The following is a 19,829-nucleotide window of genomic DNA, read 5'->3' as shown; positions in this document are numbered from 1 at the left end:
TTTAAAGTGTGATAGCATCTTTTTTTGTTGCTGCTCTGGGGCTCTACAGAATTCTCACAGTAGTCCTGCATTACCGAATAGTCATATTTGATCTATATAATAATCTTTATTAAAATGTCATTAAGGAAACACTTAAAAATCCAAACATAACGTAATAAACTATGTTTGGCTGCAATTGTTTGGGGAATTAAAAAAAAATAACTGTTATGCATAAAGGATAATGGTTTGCAGAAGAAAAAAGAGCCTGTGTGCATGAAGGTATTGATACTAAACATAAGCTGCAATGGTCTAACTGAGGAGATGCGTGGTTTTACCATGTGTCTCAAATTTCCCCAATCTAATATAATTGATATTAATATAAATAATCTTCAGACTTGTTCCACTTTTTTATTTGCTCAGTTATTTTACAGTATTTTTACACAGCTTACACACATTAGCTGGATTGTGGATAACAAATATTAAACCCCCTGGGGACACTGTACCAGAGTGGTGTTTTGCATCAGTGACACTGTGTACAGTCCTTTAGATACTTGCTTGCCATGCAGTCATTTTTATTGGCATTAGAGAGTTTTATTGCTGAGGAAAAAATAAATATATTTATTGCTGATATGAAAGTCCCTCAAGCTAATTTAACTTGAATAGGGCTATCAAAAACTAGAGCTGATGGGAATCACCTAAAAAAAAATGGATTTATAAAGAAACTGGTAACGATCGTAAAGTTTTATGAGCTGTTCGTTTCGGTATGGCAAAGACTTAATAGAGAAGAAGGTGTCAAATTTATTGAGAGAATAGGATCATTTGGATGTCAAACACTATCTTGGTTTGGAATATCTCTGTTATTATCATTATCATTATTATGTCACACGTTTTTAGAATGTTTGCAGCTAAATATAACTTACAGTTATATCCAAAAACACACAAAGATTAGAACAGCAAATGACATCAAATGACACCAAAAAACTAGAAAACTTGACAAGTTATAAAAATGGTTCTGCCCTTTGTCAGAAAGTGACACTGACCTACCAGATACAGTAAATAACTTTTATGGTAGATCTGAGGAAGAGTTTATTCCCTCTATTTTCACTCAAACTTCCCCACCATCACCACAATTTCACATGCAGGAGGAGATGAGAGCCTTTATTATTAAAAATAAAAAGAGGAAAAAAGAGAGGCCTGATGGTGTCACTCCAGCTGTTTTGAAACACTGTGCAGCTCAGTTATCCTCAATTCTCCTTTATTTTCTCTCTCTCTGTATATCCCAACAGTTAAGCTCTGTTCAGAATGCAGGCCTCATCAGTGTCCTGATTTAGGAAGATAGCGATGACACGTCAGATGAAACCACTAATGAAGATGAAATTCTGCTCTTCAGATGTCATGTCACAGTTGGTATCAGCTGTTTAAATCCTATTAAACTCCATCAACCTGCTCTCATGCCTTCAGAAACATGTCAAGCAAGCTGTAAACATAATCATTTATTTCTGAGCTTACAAGTCTTTCAAGTGCTTTAACTGCTCACTAGTTTGTCCGATTAGACTTTACAAAATTTTAAATGGATGAATTTACTTGTGCAAGTCCTAGAATGCACACACACACACATACACACATAGAGATATCTTCTAGGATCTCACTGTTTTTATTTGTTCAAATTATTAGAACTTTAATTTGACTCTTTAATCTATTAAATTCACAGCATGCTTACATTCGGAGCACTCCACTGTCAAGTCTTTTTATGGCTGGTTGACATCAAATAATAGGCTCTCTGGAGCAGAACAATCCAATAAAAATGTTATGAATCTTTAATCAGCGAGGATATTGTCTTTCACCTAACCTTCAGGGCTGAGAAAATAACACGTTTCCTCATATTGGACCAATATCACAGACCACAAGCCGATGAATCACTTCGGGCATGAGTGAGCAGTGACTAATGAGAGTTCCACTCAGGTGTTCTGTATGTGCTAATATGACAGAATGTGTGAAGAAATGCAGATAAAACCTCTCCCAGGTCATCTGTCTCTTTCTAAATCACAGTATCTGTGACATTTCACATTAAAGTTAAGTAAATCCATCTGCAGATCATGCCAGACATCATGATTTAAAGGCGTCATAATGAAATGGGTAATAACATTTATTGTTACTGTCTTAATTAAGAAGTATGCAGGTCTGACGATATTATTGTGTTCTTCATTTACAGTCTGAGACATTCATATTCAATTATAAAACAGTTCTGAAGAGGAAGGTGAATGCAGAGACCATCTGTTGTAATTGTAAGAGTTACAATTACTATCTATTGCACTGTGGCAAATATTTATTATCCATTACGCCTAATTCCTCCCTGATAGAGAGCTGAAGCTATATATTTGCTAGGTTCATGTTTAAATGTTTCCAGTTCACCTTAAGATCCGAATTTGTAGCCAGGCCCAATCCCATTTTACCCCCTGCAATTACCATTTAGTCCTCCCAGCTAACACATTTTAAGTAAGTAAAACATTTTACAAACATTAAAGATTAGAATCTTAATTTTGTCAGTTTTTCTGACAAGTTTTTAAACATTGTAGTAACGTCACTGCAACGTCACTTGTGTGAAAGTTTGTAGTTTTGGGAATGTTACCTAAAATGTTTCCATGACATTAATATTAATTCAGCTGGCAATGCTATGTTCTACTGAAACATTCTAATAATGTTGTGATGCAAACCATTATTATGTCACACGTTTTCCAGAACATTTCTGGAACATTATTTTTGTAATGTAACAGGTTTTCCTTCCTAGAACCTGGTCAAAATGTTGCTAAACTTTCTTATAACGTCAGGCCTAGGGATAGAATGTCCTGATTCCTGTTGGGGTAGAAGAAACAAACAGAGATTTTTCAGAGGCACACTCCAAACTGAGGGGCATAACAAATCAATAACAAGATGGTTACGCAAGCAGCCAAAAATAACTCAAAAGTAATATTTTCTCTGTTAAAGAAATATGGTCTTTTTCTTTATAAGAAGCAGGGGCGTCACTAGCCTATTGTTATGAGGGACTTAAGCACAAAAAATAAAAATTTATATACCCTCGCCCCACAAATTGTAATCCACATCCTCTTCACTGTCCCACTCCTGATATGATATGTGCCCTGAAAAAGCTATACTGAGTTTTGATCAGCTTCCTATTTTTAGATATTTCAATTAGACCAGATAATGAAGAATGCAACTGTGGGATCTGGTTTTGTAAATGTGAGCACCTAAATGCTATATCTGCTGAAAAATATTTTAAATGAAAGTAACGCACAGGCCTCCTGTGCATAATAATTTGTGTCTGATTTGAATCGAAATGATTCTATTCATATGTTCCGCTCACCCCTCCTGGAAACTCTTCTTAAATCAATTTACAGTCCTGTTTTAAGGGAGGCATTGGAGCTGTTTCATTTACAGTAACAAGACAAATGGTTGACTTACAGCAAAATACATTTTTAAATAAAAGAATGACACTAAATGTACAATACAACAAGGTCACTTATATAGACATGTGAGACAAGAGACACACTAAGGGCAAATTAAAGAGGGAATGACCAGTACCAGTACCAGTACAAACAGAACCCGCACAGTAGTGCAAATATATAACTATAAAAGCTTAAGGTTGGTAAAGTGTATGAGTGTGTAGAGTTCCTAAAAGTTCACAGTTCACAAGAATCCGTTTAGGTCGTTCAGCAGAGAGATGGTGCTGTCGCAGGTCTGTGGAGGGGGGTTTGTAGCCTGTGATGGACTGAATTCCCTGCCAATTTTTTTTGTGTGTATCCGCTGTCACCGAAATGTTGGGATATCTGTTACCATGTTGAATTAAAGTATCTTTAGCTGTAAAGCCTTTTTTAATAACAAAGACTTTGCATTATGTAGAGACCTCTAACGTGACCTCATTTTGACTTGGCTTGTCAGGTTTTTAAAATGTTTTTAACAGATTGCCACTGACAATATGTTTTCAATACTGGTAGTGAGATAGCTACTATATTACAGCCAAACTGGCTTGTTTCTGCTGGTTATCTCTGTTGTGGTGTAAGGAGGTGGGGGAGTTGTGGGTCCGCCCCATGCCGGAGCGCAAAGCCATGCCTGTCTCAGCTGGTCCGCATGAGGACTGATTGAGGCGCCAGCTGGGACAGGCATATAAACTGAGCCTCAGTCCTCACTCCAAGAGAGGACCTTCACTGGGGAGCTGAGGGCTGAGGCTGCACGGACGCTACAACAAAAAAACTAAGTAATTCTACAGACTCTAGAGCCCCACTGGGCTGAAGCTATGATTTTAGGTTGTTTTTGGGTGTGGTGGAGGGCATTTAAAAGCCAATAAAGGTACGTTTGAATTCATTTACTCCCCGTGTCTGTGTTATCTGTGTGCTTCCTCCTTCCGGGTCACAGTGGTTACGCCCCCAACCCCAGGGGCCTACCACACTGTTCAGTGAGTAACATGCAGCTACCCAGTGAACTAGCTTCCTGTTGGTCTGAACTGGGTCAAACATATGAGACCTACAGAAGAACATCTATTTAGGTAGGGTGGCTATTTTCTGGTTGTCAAAAAATAGGGCCCACAGGCATCCATTGTGGTTATGAGTTATGAGGTTGTAGGTCCATGGCAGTATGTGAGAGTATGTTTGTGTGTGTTCATGCTGTTTGCAATTTGTCAAAATGAGTCTTTCACTTTGAGGAGTGGCAAAATCATGTTAAATGTGCTTGACCAGCATGTGGGGCAGTCATTTACAACAATAAGGCATTGTTGTGCTGTGACACTGCAAATGTCCCTGATGTCAAATGAATTGTTTATTTTATTAATTGAACTATTATCTAAGCAGATTTATTTGTATGTAATCATAAACAATGTAAAACTAATTTAAAATTTGCTCACCACCAGTCACCTTCAGTTTCAAGGTCAGAGTCACTTTCCATCAATTGGGAGTCCTTAGAGCTGCTTTCTTCTTTCTTTGGTGTGGTATGTTTAAATGCTGCCACGATGTTACTCTCATTGTTGGTTCATTCTTGCATACATTTATCCACACATGCTTTGATTGACTGTGCAGTGTATGGCTGGGCAACGTATTCAAGGGCCAACAATATGTGTTTTGGGTTACTTTGTTCAACACAAAAGTAGCAGGAACTCTGTTTTTGACCACAGGTCCATGCCAACTGAGACCCTCCGTGCAGCAGCCAATCTGTTTCAAAATTTTTGTACTTTATATTCATAATATTTTTCTATCAGATTGTTTTTTTTTTTTTTTTTTTTTTGAACAATCAGCTTCCTATCTACTGTATCCATCATAAGAACAAAGTCCTCATCTTAAACTGGTGATCCAGTACACCCAATCCGTTTGGCTATAGCCTCCTCTTTCGTCTGTTGTTCTTTAGAGTCACTTTTGTACTTTAAAGGTCACCTTCCGTCGTTTTTTCTTTCATTTTAAAATGTCTAGTTGTGGTCTCTAGTATGAATGAATGACATGTGAGCCGTTTTTGTAAAAAAAAAAGTGCTCAGGTGTCTTTGTATAGCTCTTTTTCAATGCACTGTTTTAGGGGTGTGTCCAAAATGACTGGATTTCAGCTTTGCTCATGAATATTCATACATGCAAATATCTCTTCTCTGATTGGCTAGAAGCACTGCGACGCCCCTCCACCGCTCGGCCGCTCACTGCCTCCCCGCTCCAGTCAGCGTTGCAGCTGTAAACACTACCACATGTCTTCAGAAATACAACCGTATATGTTTGACCCTGAATCTGAGGAAGAAGGAGAGATGACAGAAGAACCGCTTCCTGATCGTTTGTCGATAAACGTTTCAGAATGGTAATATTTGCTTGTCAACTTAACGTTTTTCCTAAAATAGGTATAAAGTTAAGTTTTTAGCTATAGTCATTATGCGTTCAAGTTTAACAAACAGAAAGAAATCTTTTAAAAATAAAGATATTTTTACACTAACTACAGTATTTCCAATGTCATATGTTACTTTACAACATCTGTGTAATGCCAAGTGCAGTTCAGCCACTGACCTAGTCTTAGAGTCTCATTAAAACGCGGAATCCAACCGGAGTTCCTATGTAAACCTAAAGTTACTTACAGAAGGTAGCTAACTTAGCCACCTAGCTAAGTAACTAACCAATGCTAATGTAAACAGAACTCATTCATTGATTTCATGGTTAAATAATACAACACTGGAATTAGGGAAGCTCTAAATACCCATTAATTTGTTTATTTGCCCACTGTTTGCTTCCTTTCCTAGTCCCTAGTTCTGTAGTTTCTGTAAAACATGGAATCCCCTGGAGATCTGATTTGCTACACCTATAGTTAGCTTAGCTACTTACACAAGATGTAAACAGAACCATTTAATTTATTTTATTAACACAGTATAATTATATATACACAATAATTAACACAATACTGAGATAATGGGAAGCTCTACTCATTTACAGCGGTTAATGAATTCCGCTTCTTATTGAGTTATGGTTTTAATTCCAGGTACCTCATTTAAAAGACCATTGGGTCATAGCACAACAATTGAAAATGTTCTAAACATACACACTTACCTATCTCAATTTTACTAGGTGCACTTGTGGACAGGATAAATTAGCCAGGATGCCCACAGAAGCAGAGAATGTGTGCTGCAAGGAGATTCCTCCGGTAAAGATAAATATTAGATGGCATTTGTTGATACCATAGTTTGTTGACAAATGGTCCTCATGCTGTTTACGTTCACGTCTGACTTGTCAGGTGGTTAGAAGAATGGGTGACACCAGTACCCCTGTGTCCTGTATGACCCTCCACCCAGGATTAGAACCAGTCTGCCTAAACATATACTCCCTTCAAAATGCACTAAACATTTTATAGAGCTGACTATGGCCCCCTGAGAGACAGAGGATATGAAAGGTAAGATAAACCATATTTAACCTAAAAAGTAATATACAAAAGCCAATATACCAAACGGTGGTCCATTGTCGAATTAAATACCTTTTTATTATATTTACATAGAGTAGAATTGAAAAATAAGGCAAAACAAAATAACATCGAAACAATGTTCAGAATTTACAAATTTCTCTGTTTACTAGGCGATGCAGACATCTGGCCTACAGGTCATTTGTAAGCTGGTGCTGGGGTTATTTAGGGAGAAAGGTCCGAGTTGTTGTTCCAGCTTGTGTTGTCCTGCGGATCAGAAGGGAATTCCCAGACACAGAGGGCCAATATGTCGGCTTTAGGGCTGCTCTTGGCTAAAGCGAGACCTGTATGCAGCCACAGCTTCTGTCAGTGGAGGACGGTAGAACTCTGAGGACAAGTCACCAGGAATAGGGATCTTTTTGAACTCCTCCAAGTAGGGCTGGGGATTGGGGACGATGTCGTCAAACACTGCAGCAATCAGGTTGTAGACGTAGCCTGGAAGAATGTAAATATGTACATAATGTCACCTTAATATGTTACAAATTCATTTGTTTCTCATATATGGCAATAAATAGTTGGTGGTTGAGTTACTTACAGTATGTTGGTGGTGATTTTACTGACTTCACGGTGTGTCCTCCCTTTTTGGCCTTTGGAAAATGCAATCGGTACCTCAGTACTCCTGAAGTTGTTCTGGCTTGAGTCCGACCAGCATTTTCATTAAAGTGCATTGCAGCCAGATATAGTCTAATGAGAAAGAATAAAAAAAGTCTGTAATGACAAATCACTATCCAACCAATATTGGTCACATCCAAACCAACAACAACAGAACATGTTTTGGTGTAGAAGATTATATTTTCTCTCTTAATTGTAGGTTTCCTTGTTAAATCAGAGTGTCAATACTTCATATGTGGTGGTTAATATAGATGTAGCAAAACATACCTGCATAACATCCCAATGAAAGGGAAGACCACACTTTTGGGTGTGAAGCGCAAAATCACACTATGGAATGCCTCCAGTGTTGAGGTCTGGTAATGGGAGCTTAGCCTCTCAACGTCACCGAGGACCCTCTTATTGGTCAGTATTTTCTCCAATTTGTAGAGGGCTTTGGAACCTAGAGACATGAAATAAACGAGAACTCAAAATGTACAGCTCTGGGAAAAATTAAGAGACCACTGCAAATTATCAATTTCTCTGATTTAACTATTAATAGATATATGTTTGAGTAAAATGAACACTGTATTTGTATTTAATTTAGGAGAAATGTTTTCAGACGTTTATAGAATAAAGCAACAGTCTTTATTTTACTCAAACACAATTTACCCTCAGAAACTGATCATTTTGAAGTGGTCTCTTATTTTTTTTCCAGAGCTGTATGTTGTCACAAACCAAGTCCAATAGACAACTACATACCTGGCTGAAACCACTTCTTACGATCTCTGCTCTGACGGATTGGATGTTGGCATTGTGGGTAGAGAGGGTTGTCGTGGGTGTGTTTGTCTTGCACGTGGTTCACCACAGATGTCCATTTGGCAACTTTCTCTGGCCCTGAGGATGAGGAAGTTGCACACCAGTAGACATGGTTCTTGATTCCCTGCTGCCACTTCTTCACCACCTCGCAGTCCTTTTCTTTCGCCACCTTTCCTTATTTCTTAGAAAGACCTTTTGATTACAAAAGGGGTTGATTGACTGATGAAAAACATTATATGTGTATGTATCTAAACATTCAATCCTAGCAGGGATATTGTTATTGCAATACAATATCAAGTTGCTATAAAATGTTGAAATTTTAGGTTGAAACTAAGTAAGACAATGACCTTTTTCCAAATGCCAGACATCATAGTAGTGGGTTATTTGTCTGTCACGGAGAAATTTTTGGATCTGGGGATGACGGTCAGTGACAATGTAATCGACTGCCACACCCTTGGACTCCAAATGCTGTAGGCTTCTTTTCAGTCCCTCTTTCTCCATGTTGTGGCTCCCTCCAACCTCATTGCTCTGTAAGCAAAACACACAGCAAATACACATATTCCATGGTCAAGCAGTTAATGAAAGTCAAGTTTTAATGTGTGTGTAAAAGTATGTTGGACCGGTATTTGTATGTATGTTTTAGTGAAAGAAAAAAGAGACACTGATAAGTTGTGTATTGTGTGACATTGATAGCTATTTATCTTACATCTATGAACACACTCACCTGTATTAGTTGAATGTCGATGATGTTGTTGGTCTCCAGATTCATTACACTGTAAGTTACATATTTGGCAGAGTGGCCTGCAAACACAAAAGGGTTTTTATTATTAGAACTGTGTAACATTACTTTTTTATATAAATTATCAATCTATTCTCTTTGTTATAACAAAATATTTATCACAATATGTTACAGTGAAGCTTACCTGGTGAATCTGCTCGCATGTCCCCTCCAATCTTGACTTTTCTCTGGCTCAAGAACTGTAATTCAGTTTCTTGGTACTGGCGCCATTTGTGTACCACAGCTGGTTCTAGGTAACTGTTTGCATGCCTACGGAATGCTGTGTAGCTGATGTTTCGCAGATGCATGGCTTGAAATACCTACAAATTTAAAAGGTACTCATGAATACACTGTACAGCAATGTATTGGCCAAGAGTGTTGACAATAATACTTAAAAAAAATGAGGTCATTATAAATAATACAGATGAGCTGCCATTGCCTCTACACCATCTATTTGCAATAGAAATCAAAATTTGCCAAGCATTCATTAACTGTATTACTCTTATAAAATGAATATTAATTCTTACAAAGGTTAATGCGCACATGCAGTAGAGTTTCCATTAGGCACTTAAGGTAGACTGTTGGGTGTGCTTTGTAATGTAACTTGTTTTTCCAATGCACATTAGGGACAGGTAAAGCTGACCAGTGAGGGAGTGGAGAGGTGCGAGTAGCGCCAGTGGGGGAGGGGGGAGGTGTGAGTACGGCCAGTGGTGGAGGGGGAGGTATCAAGAGCCCTACTTCTAAAGCAAGCAGTTAATCAGCATGAGGACCATTCTTCACATTCAAACAATACCCAGGGTCAGACCAAGAAATCTAATGTACATATGTGCCAAAACTCTGAGAAGACAAATACTGTGGTTGTATAGTAAACATTAGGGAAAAAGGTGTAGTATACTTTACCTTTTTGACTTGAAAATATGAAGAGCCTGTGAAGTATATAGCAGCAGACAGTTGTATGTTGCCTACAGGGGAGCTCCCAATTAGTGGCTGGCTCTTCCATTTCTTGGAATATTGGCAGTGATGGCATTTTTGGATGATGGACACAAACGTTCCTCGTCTGTAGGTCTTTACATCTGATAACCGGCTGCACACTGGACAAGTTTCAAAAAGTTCCATGAGGTTCTTCTCAAATACTATGTACTTGAAGTCTTTGTAACCAGTTGAAGATGTATCACTGTTTGACAAAAATGACATAATAGACATACACAATGCATAGTATTAATTTTACACAAAAACATGTCAATATATACATTGTCACTTAGATTAAATGACAGGCCAAAATACATACGTAATCTGTGATGGTTCTATTACACTGCTTATTGACTGAGCTGGATCATAGGTGGAGGACTGGGGTTCAGTTGGTACTGTGCAGTGGTCACTCTCTTCATCCTCCTCCTCCTCTTCATCTACCCAAGGTCTTTTAGCTGCCCTTGGAACAACAGACTTAATGGGTGTAGAGTGTACAGGCCCCCACGGTGCATCCAAAGTACTTGTTGCAATACTCGTACTTGTGATGAAAGACTCTGTTTGGGTACCTATAATAAATGAAGGTTTTTTACAGTCAAGGTACAAGATAATACACACTCACTATTTCACATAATACTGCAATGGAACAATGTAAAAAAAATAAAATAAAAATAATTCAACAAGAGTGTTAATGTGTATGAATTACCAGGTAGCACATCACAAAAAGAAAACATTCTGGAATATCAATTGTATTTAATGCATTTGATTGATGAGCACACACAAACCTAAAGTACCAGAAAAATAATCTTAGAAAATAGTACTACATAAATTAAAATAAGATCTAGATTACAAACCTTTGCTTCTAAAGTGAGGGCCTAATGTACCCCTAGAAAGTTGTGTAGCCCGACATAAAAGGCTGGGTGGGTCTGTTTGGGTACTGGTATGAATGATGGGTGTCACCAATGTCTGTGATGTGCTCTGGAAGACACACAAAACACTAAGTAAACAGCAAGTAATCAAGCGAAACATTAATGTAAACAAAAAACAATCATAATAAAATAAGACAGGCTAAATTACGCTATTATAAATACTCTATCTGCAAATGTTCTACTGATACGGGAAAATTCAGAATCTTGCATAGCTTGGTGATGTTGATAGCTAGTTACTTACACAAGATAGCTAGCATAACAAGTGTAAAACATAAATAATTTTTACATTTTTTTTATATTATACGTATATTATACATATTTCATATTTTTTTGTGAAATGGGAAGCTACATATACTCATTAATTAGCTAATTTATCCACTGTTTACTTTCACTTGATTCTGTTCTTACACAGTCCCTAGTGATATCAAGTTAGCCATTTTAGCCAGGCTAAGATGATTTTGTTGTTAATATTATAAATCGTGGGGTAACGCTTAGTTTAGGACGGAGAATATGGGTTTAACACGCTAACATTAAGTCTCTGGATAGCAGCTAGCAGGCGAGTGTGGTCATAGATCTGAGTGCTAGCCTGCCTCAGGGGTGCTCATTCCTGGTCTTGGGAGATTTCAGACGTAAAACAAGTCAATAATGGTAGCTAACCTGTCCTGGAGGGCCTTGATTACCCGGAGCAGGTGTGTGAGGTTAGAGCAGATAAACCATACAGGGTGGTAGATCTCCAGGAACAGAAATAAGCACCCCTGGCTTAGCTTGTGCCTACTTCATGTGTGCTAACGCTAACATGCGAACGTGAAGAACATAAACAAACTATTTAGAAACAAAACCCTCGGGGGTAAAAGTTACTTACCGGCTGTGAGCTGGTGGTCGATCGGCGTGACGGTACAGATCCAGGTTTTAATATCAACATTGAAGCAAAACCCCTCCTGTATTCACCGTAGTTGGAGAAGTCACTGCGTTCAAAATGACTACAACACACCAATATGTAAGTATTGTACCTCGCTGGTGGTGTTCCATAGATAAATTCTAACCATCTGTTCCTTAGCTCTGAATTTCTGGGCAAAGAATATAACACGGATGTGTTATTTCCACAAATAACACAGGTACGGACTTTCTCTGCCATGTTACTCCTAGCGCTGTTACCTCCTAACTGTACGTTCACACCGAACGCGATAAAATCGCTCTGTGTCGCCTGTCCAACAGGCGATGAGTCGCTTGGGGGCGTGTCTCACTCAGAACGAGCTGTCGCTGGTGGGCGTTTTCCAAATACGGCACATACAGAAACAAGGGTTCAGCCTCTCTACACAATTCCTAAACATTAAAAATTTTTATAACTATTTTTAAGTACAATTATTTAACATAATTATTTCATATTACAATAAATGGGTTTACTTAAATATAATACATTATTTTTCTTAATGTAGTAAATCATTCTCTTAATTTATCCATAATTTCAAATATTGTTAACTTAATGTATTAAATAAATTCTTGTAATTAATGTTTACTTAAATATATTAAATCATCCTCTTGATTTAATAAACAGTCTTTCTCTTAATTTAATAAATAATTCCCTCAGTTTTAATAAATCTTTCTGTAAAATGTAATGAATAATTCCCTCAGTTTTACCTAAATCGTTTCAAATTCCATACCTCAGTTTGAACAAATTGTTACGTTAAATGTATTAATTACTTTCTTCAGTTGTAATAAATCGTTATGTTAACTTTAATAAATAATTCCCTTTGTTTCAATAAAAGGTTCTGTTAATTTAAAAAAATATTCCCTTAGTTGTCATAAATCGTTCTGTTAATTTATAAATAATTTCCTCAGTTTAATATATAGTTTTCTATTAAATAAGGTAATTCTGTAAGGATAGTACTATAGTGGGGTAGCTGCTGGTGTAGTGGAGTATTTTACCTCAGATCAGCTCAGATCAGTTCTGTTCTCTCCGTTTTGCTGGCGGAATAAATCTTCAGTAGGAACCGAAAATCAGAGCAGCGATTTCAGGCCGGACATATGAGAATCTGTTTCTGATTGGTAGTCGCCGCCGCGCGTCGCTGCTCATTTGCATAAAGTTAAGTTCTGGTCAACTCTCTCGCGTCGCTCAAATCGCCCGCTTCGCATCGCGTCGCGCCGCGTCGCTGCCTGTCGCCCAGTGTCGCTCGCTCTCATTGAAAATGAATGACTTCCGGCTGCTTTGTCGCTCGCGTCGCGTTCGGTGTGGACGCACGGTAACTGACGGTGAATTTACACTGCTCCGACGCGACAACGCACAGCGACGGATCCCATTCATTTTCAATGGGAAGCGCCGCCTCCGTCAGACGCAGTCGCGCGGTGCATCATGGGTCCGACGCGTCGAGAGCGGGGGATGCGATGCGATGAAAAGTTGAGCCGAGCTGAACTTTATGCAAATGAGTCCGTCCAACGCAATGCGTCTATCCAATCAGAGAGCAGGTGTTGGCCTGTAACGCGTCCTCAGCGCAGCGCATGAAAACATTTTAGTTCCGCTTTCAAGCGTCCAGAGAAGCCTGGAAGAGAAGTTTCAGGCTTCCCTGTTCTTTATAAAATCCCCGCTGATTCACAGGGACTCTGTCAGCGAGGAGAAAGGCTGCTGTAATTGTTGGAGTCTCTGGTGGGTTTTTTAAATATTAATATGTAATTTAATTGGAAAAGTTTGCTTTTGTCCGCTTATATAATGCTCACTAGACAGTGTAATGAAGCTCATTCAAACATTTATATCTATAAAGACACATTTATATTTATTAATTATTGGAAATAATAATAGCTTATATAAAAAAGCATTTCCCATTTATTAAAACGATTCAATTGGACGACGCAGGGAACGCCTTTGTCACGCCCACATGCGACCGGTTGGAGGGGGGTAGTGCGACCGTGTGCGTTGTCGCGTCGGAGCAGTGTAAATTCACCGTGAGAAGCGGTGCGTTGCTTCAGCTCCGCCTCTGGGAGTTTCTCGAGCCAAGGTGGGCTGGTCTGTGATTTTCTGCCTACGTAGGCAGAAAGGTAATTTAAAATTCACCCGTTTTTCGGAGGGGGGAGGGGGGATTTCTTTGCTTAGCTCCTGCAGACAATGGGGGCTGCAAAACAGTTTAATGAGCAGGTGTACACATTCAACTCAGAGAGACCTACTGTATTCCACAAAGAACAAGAAAAATCGGATTTTCGCGGAAGGTGACCTTTAAAGCACTTTGAAGAGCTGCTGAAATATTCTGCTGGGATGCTGTCACTTTCTTTGCATTCTGTGGCACACTGTTGTCATCTGAAGTCTTCCGTAACTGCAAAGTGAAATAGAAAAAAAAAACCTTAGTTTACCTTTCCATTTATTGTCTCTTTTTTATTTAACCCATAAGGGCTCAAACCCATTTCTGAATATACTAAGTTTAGAAATGAATCAGACATATTAATTAAGCAGCTTATTAATGTTTTTTATTATTATTGTGGGTACATGACTAAATATTTTAAAGTTAAAATCTTGATGTAATGCAAATAACAACACAATTTCATAAGCTATATTTTAAAATGTTGTTCTAGAAATCAAATCACAGCTAGATATAAGGAATGTAAAGCCCTTAATTAAAGCATTTAAATGGTTAAATAGTTTAAACAGAGCTGTAGACACAAAAATACAGGTTTTATCTCCAGCACTTACCCAGCGCACCTCTCTACATTCTATAAATGAGGTTAAAAGACACATTCACACACTGTCCTGTAGAGATGCTCTCAGGATGTATTTAGAGATTTCATGCAGTAAAATGAGTGTATGGAAGTGTATGGAACTTTTCACAGACGTTTTGGTTAATAGATTAACTTATTTAATTATTATATAGGACAGTGGTGAGATGTGCTGTAGGAGTGACCGGCAGCTTCAAGGTGGAGGTGGGACTGCATCAAGGATTGGCTTTGAGCCCCTTCCTGTTTGCTCTGGTGATGGACCGACTAACAGATGAGGTCAGGCAAGAATCCCCATGGACTATGATGTTTGCAGATGACATTGTGATCTGTGGGGAGAACAGGGAACAGGTGGAAGAGAACTTGGAGAGGTGGAGATATGCACTTGAAAGAAGAGGTATGAAAGTCAGCTGAAGCAAGACGGAGTACATCATGACAGAGTCTACAAGGAGCAGAGGTCACAAAGGTGCAGGACTTTAAGTACTTAGGCTCAACTGTCCAGGAAAATGCGGAGTGTGGCAAAGAGGTGAAGAAGAGAGTCCAGGCAGGATCGAGTGGATGGAGAAAAGTTTCAGGTGTGATTTGTGACAAAAGGGTAGCAGCAAAAATCAAAGGAAAAATGTACAATACAGTGGTGAGAACAGCTATGTTGTATGGTTTGGAGACAGTGGCATTGACAAAAAGACAGGAGAAAGAACTGGAAGTGGCAGAGATGAAGATGTTGAGGTACTCGTTGGGAGTTACAAGGATGGATAAGATCAGGAATAAGATTATCAGAGACACAGCACAGGTCGAACGGATAAGTTTTAAATTCGTCAGCGTCCTGTAATTACTTTCCCACCGCGCTCCGCAAATATTTATTTGGGGCTTTGATTTGGCTCCCCCTCTAGTGCAGCGCCCCTATGCGGTTGTATACCCCCTTTTTGCGCCAAATGAACGGGTTGTGCCACAGCAGCAAAGTCTTTCACAAATCATCTGTAGTACAAAGCAAGATCAACAAACTGTCGATCTTCTGAGACATTGTGGGGCATTGGCAATTCCAGCACTTTTAAGATCTTTTGCGAGTCAGTGGAAATGCCATGTTCAGACACAATGTGTCAAATGTATGCTACCTGTCCATGAAAAAGACAGCATTTGGCTAGCTTTAGATTGAGATTTTGCTTGGCAGAGTCTTTCGAATACCTGTTCAAGGTGTTCCAGCATATCTGAAGCATCTTTGCTCAGAATTGTCATCTAAGTACATAAGACAGGTCTTCCACTGCATGCCGGGCATAACTAAAGCTTAGATCGGGCCAAACATCCAGCTCAACCGGCCTGTGCATGTTCTGCCTGACCCAAACCCAACATTTTTTGGTAAGTAGCGTTAAAACAAGGAAAGTTGTGGAAAATCTCAGCCCAACCCTGCCTGGATCTAGTTTGGTTCAAGCATCAAGTTTGGCTTGAGATTCTCAAATCTATCCAGAGAATCTAAACTCTATCCAGAACATGATCCATTAAATGCTTAAACGTGGCTGGTGCATTGCATAAACTGAAAGGCATGACATACCATGTGAACAAGCTCTTCCTACTGCAGAAGGCCATGGCTTGACAGGCCCTAGGAATGAGTTTTACCTGCCAATACCCGGCAGCCAATTCTAATGTACTAAACAACTGGGCAGTGGATAAGGTAAGGTGTCTAGCGTGTCTTGAATACAGGGTTAGAGACTGTTCAACGAAAGTGGCTGATTTCCCATAGACATATGATCAAGGGTTATATGACTTCGTCACATTTGACTACCCTAACATTTACTTCTTTGTAACACCACTAAATTTCTTATTGATGTTCTGGGTCCACCCATAGGTTGTGGGTGGGTCCTGGGGGTGTGTGGCCACCTTACCAAAGTGTCATGGTGACTAATTGGTGGTATGTCCTAACACTAGGGGCCACAATACTGGACACTAGCCTGAGGTCCCGATGGTCACAGTGTTGGACATTGGTTTCCAGGAGAACTTGGGGCTTCCTGGGCTCCCCGCCATCCCAGCTTACCCCAGCATCCCAGCATCCCAGCTCATCCCAGCATCCCAGCTTGCCCGAGCATCTGACTCCATCCCAGCATTCCAGCCCGTTTCAGGATCCCAGCCCTCATGAAGATGAGGAAAAAGTTTTCTCAGGCAGGTATAATTGTGCTTTGTCATAAACACTAACATGTTGTCTATAGTTATATTTTTTATGTTCTACATATATTTTATGTTATTGTTTTACAGAGAGAATTCTGGGGAAATTCTGGAGAAAAGAAAATTGTAAATGTCTCCACTGCTGTTTCAGTTTCAGTCTTCCTGTACTGGGAAGTAAGTAAATTAATATTGCTGTTTGGTTGCAGAAAGTATCAAGTTCTGTTTTTTTTATGTTATTGTTAAATGAGGTGTGTTTGTGTTTTTTTTTTGTTTTTAGCTGGACCAGTATGCTGTCAGAAGATGGGCTGAAGGCAACCATCATTCGCATTCATTCAATTAACCTTAAGAAAATCTGTCTCACATGCCTGCCAGTGAGACCAAATTGACTGGTCCTAACGTCTGGCGCCTGTCCATGGAAGGACAAGCTAAAGGATCTGTCCATGTCTGTTACCAACCACTGGCAGAAGGTCCGATAGGATATTGTAAGTACAACCTTCCTGGACCTCCGTCAGCAGCTGCCCGGTGGTGAATCCCCATAATTGTTTTCCTGCAAGAGGCTGCTCGACTTGTTTCAAACTGAATGGAGCAGGATGGGGATCGGCAGGAAGTTTACATTCAAGAACCTCCATACTTCCATTGTGCACCATGTAAGTATATACAGGGGTTGGACAATGAAACTGAAACACCTGTCATTTTAGTGTGGCTAAATTGGAGCAGCCTGGTGGTCAGTCTTCATTAATTACACATTGCACCAGTAAGAGCAGAGTGTGAAGGTTCAATTAGCAGGGTAAGAGCACAGTTTTGCTCAAAATATTGCAATGCACACAATATTAATTTCTCCTAATCACACACTGCCACTGCATCCGCCAAACTAATCTAAACAAAATATAGTGTGCTTTTACATATATCTCCTAAAGAAACATGAACCTCAGACTTGTAACATTACATAGTTTTGTTAATGGCATGTTCTGCCAAATCAGTGCCATTTCTGTCTCTAGGAAATTGCAAGTATAAACGTGCACACAAAATAACTTTAAAATACATTTTATTATTAAAGGTGTATTATGTAGGACCTGAGAGCGAGTGTGTGAAATAGCTACAGCAGTCCAATTTCAAAACACCACCAGGGCTGGACTGGTAATCGGGCGTACCGGGCATTTTCCTGGTGGGCCGACAGTGCTTAGGGGTCGACGCTGTTTCTTCCCTTTTTTTTCTAAGAGACCAGCCCACAATATAGAGGGGCGCGGCCCATTGGTCCATTTTCAATATAGACAGTGGACTAAACCAATCAGGATATAGGACGAAAGTGGCCCCACCCTCTCTCTGCGCGGTCCGCTGTAACCCACTATACAGAGGCCGCAGAAATTACGCACCAAGAAACTGAAAATTCTCACTGTAGATGAAATAAAATGTGTAAAAATCACAAACATGTTCGCTGCTCTAGCCTCCGTGTCCTCTGGGAAGACAGGAGCAGAAGACAGACAGGGAGAGCAGCAGCCAGCGATGCAGGCTTGTGACAGAACAAAAGAGGGACAGACTGAGCGGGAAAGTGTAATACGTAAACAGATAACACTGGGACTTTGAGGTAGTATAAATATTAATTGGTATTTACATAGCAAGACTGAGAAGTGCTGGATTAGCAGGCATTAAGCGTCTATGTTAGGCTGCATCATAGCATTTTAGATATTTAGGTTAAAGGTGTGTTAAAAGGCTGCTGTTTGAATTTGTAGCCTCTATGCTGTGGTTCAATATGTTTTAAAAAGCATTTAAACAAGTGAAATAACAGATTTTAAAACTGATAAATAATAAGTAAAAGCTTTACAACATAAGCATGATTAAAGTAAGTGTAATACATATAAGTAATATTAGCAAAAGGTATGCCCACAGTAAATAAGAGAAAAACAGTGTCAAAGGCTTTTAAGACAGTTCATAAAGCAGCCCTGTTTGTAGCCTGATACAAATACATGTTATAGCTGTTTAAAGGAGGAAGCACCTTTAACCTGAAGAATTAGAATTGAGCTGTTTTCAGATATATTCAAAAAATACACATAAGAGATGATTTTAATAAAAAGGATAAACAAATCAATTGAACTACACAGAGCAGACAAAAATGGTGGAGTTAACAATAGACACTAACATTCTTATATTTAATATGTTGATGATACATTATGCTTCTCTGTACTTAAATTACAAGTCAGTTGTGCCCCGATAATTATGAGGGGGCCGGTCTAAACCAAAAATGCCAGGGCCGATTTTTTGTCCCAGTCCAGCCCTGAACACCACAGAGAGTTGTCTGCTCCGCCCACCCCTCCCCAGTCACAAAATTTATTTGGGTTGCCAAATTCAGCAGGCTGAATCTACAGAACGTTAAGTCTAGTAGGAGAGGCGGAGAGTATGAGCGAGAGGAGAGGAGAAATACAGCAATTCTGAACTCTTCTAAAACCCGTATCTATTGATTGTATGTTACACTAGGAAGAGCTAAAGCTCTGCGATGTGTCGGACTGCACGATCTCCGCGGTGTAGCGGACCGTGGCTCCGCTATGTGTCAGACTGAGCAATCTCCGCGGTGTGTCGGACCGCAGCTCTGCAGTGTGTCGGACCGCGTGAGCTCCGCGGTGTGCCGGGCCGCGGCTCCGCGGCTTTGCAAAAGTACCTGACTGAATTAGCTAGCCAGTTAGCTTACCTGTTCAGGAGAAAAGTAGCAGTTCTGGGTCGGTCTTGGAGTCTTTTTAAGCTCTAAGTCTCCACCGTTCAAACTCCCTGCCAGTATTCACTCTTGTTATATTCCTGCTTTGGCATGCTGAGGCTTTTAACTGAACCAGCTCTGCTAGCTCCTTTGCTTTGCTGCGCTGCTGTAGTGCTGGCAACCTCGGTGGGTGGAGTTAGTGTTGGGGAAGGAGCAGCAGGAGGAGTCAGAGAACAAAACAAAAAGCGGGAAAGACTGCACACTTAAAATA

At 39.6% G+C, this 19,829-nt stretch overlaps 1 protein-coding gene across 1 annotated transcript; it reads right to left on the bottom strand.

Annotated features, from left to right (window-relative positions):
• Window positions 1-6,959: 6,959 nt before the first annotated feature.
• LOC111192936 (uncharacterized) lies at window positions 6,960-19,638 on the bottom strand. Its single transcript, XM_049474231.1, has 12 exons — window positions 19,556-19,638; window positions 14,226-14,324; window positions 10,948-11,071; window positions 10,416-10,662; window positions 10,028-10,301; window positions 9,273-9,447; window positions 9,074-9,150; window positions 8,697-8,877; window positions 8,293-8,523; window positions 7,822-7,993; window positions 7,478-7,626; window positions 6,960-7,377 (listed from the first exon to the last, which is right to left on the bottom strand). Exons 5-12 carry the CDS (start codon window positions 10,241-10,243, stop codon window positions 7,199-7,201), a joined length of 1,380 nt encoding a protein of 459 aa, XP_049330188.1. The 5' UTR covers window positions 10,244-10,301; window positions 10,416-10,662; window positions 10,948-11,071; window positions 14,226-14,324; window positions 19,556-19,638; the 3' UTR covers window positions 6,960-7,198.
• Between the last annotated feature and the right edge of the window lie 191 nt (window positions 19,639-19,829).

The sequence above is a fragment of the Astyanax mexicanus genome, chromosome 2 (assembly GCF_023375975.1).
Source record: "Astyanax mexicanus isolate ESR-SI-001 chromosome 2, AstMex3_surface, whole genome shotgun sequence".
Lineage (NCBI taxonomy): Eukaryota > Metazoa > Chordata > Actinopteri > Characiformes > Acestrorhamphidae > Astyanax > Astyanax mexicanus.
The sequence above is the reverse complement of the archived record's forward strand: the minus strand, read 5'-3'. Positions and strand labels throughout refer to the sequence as shown.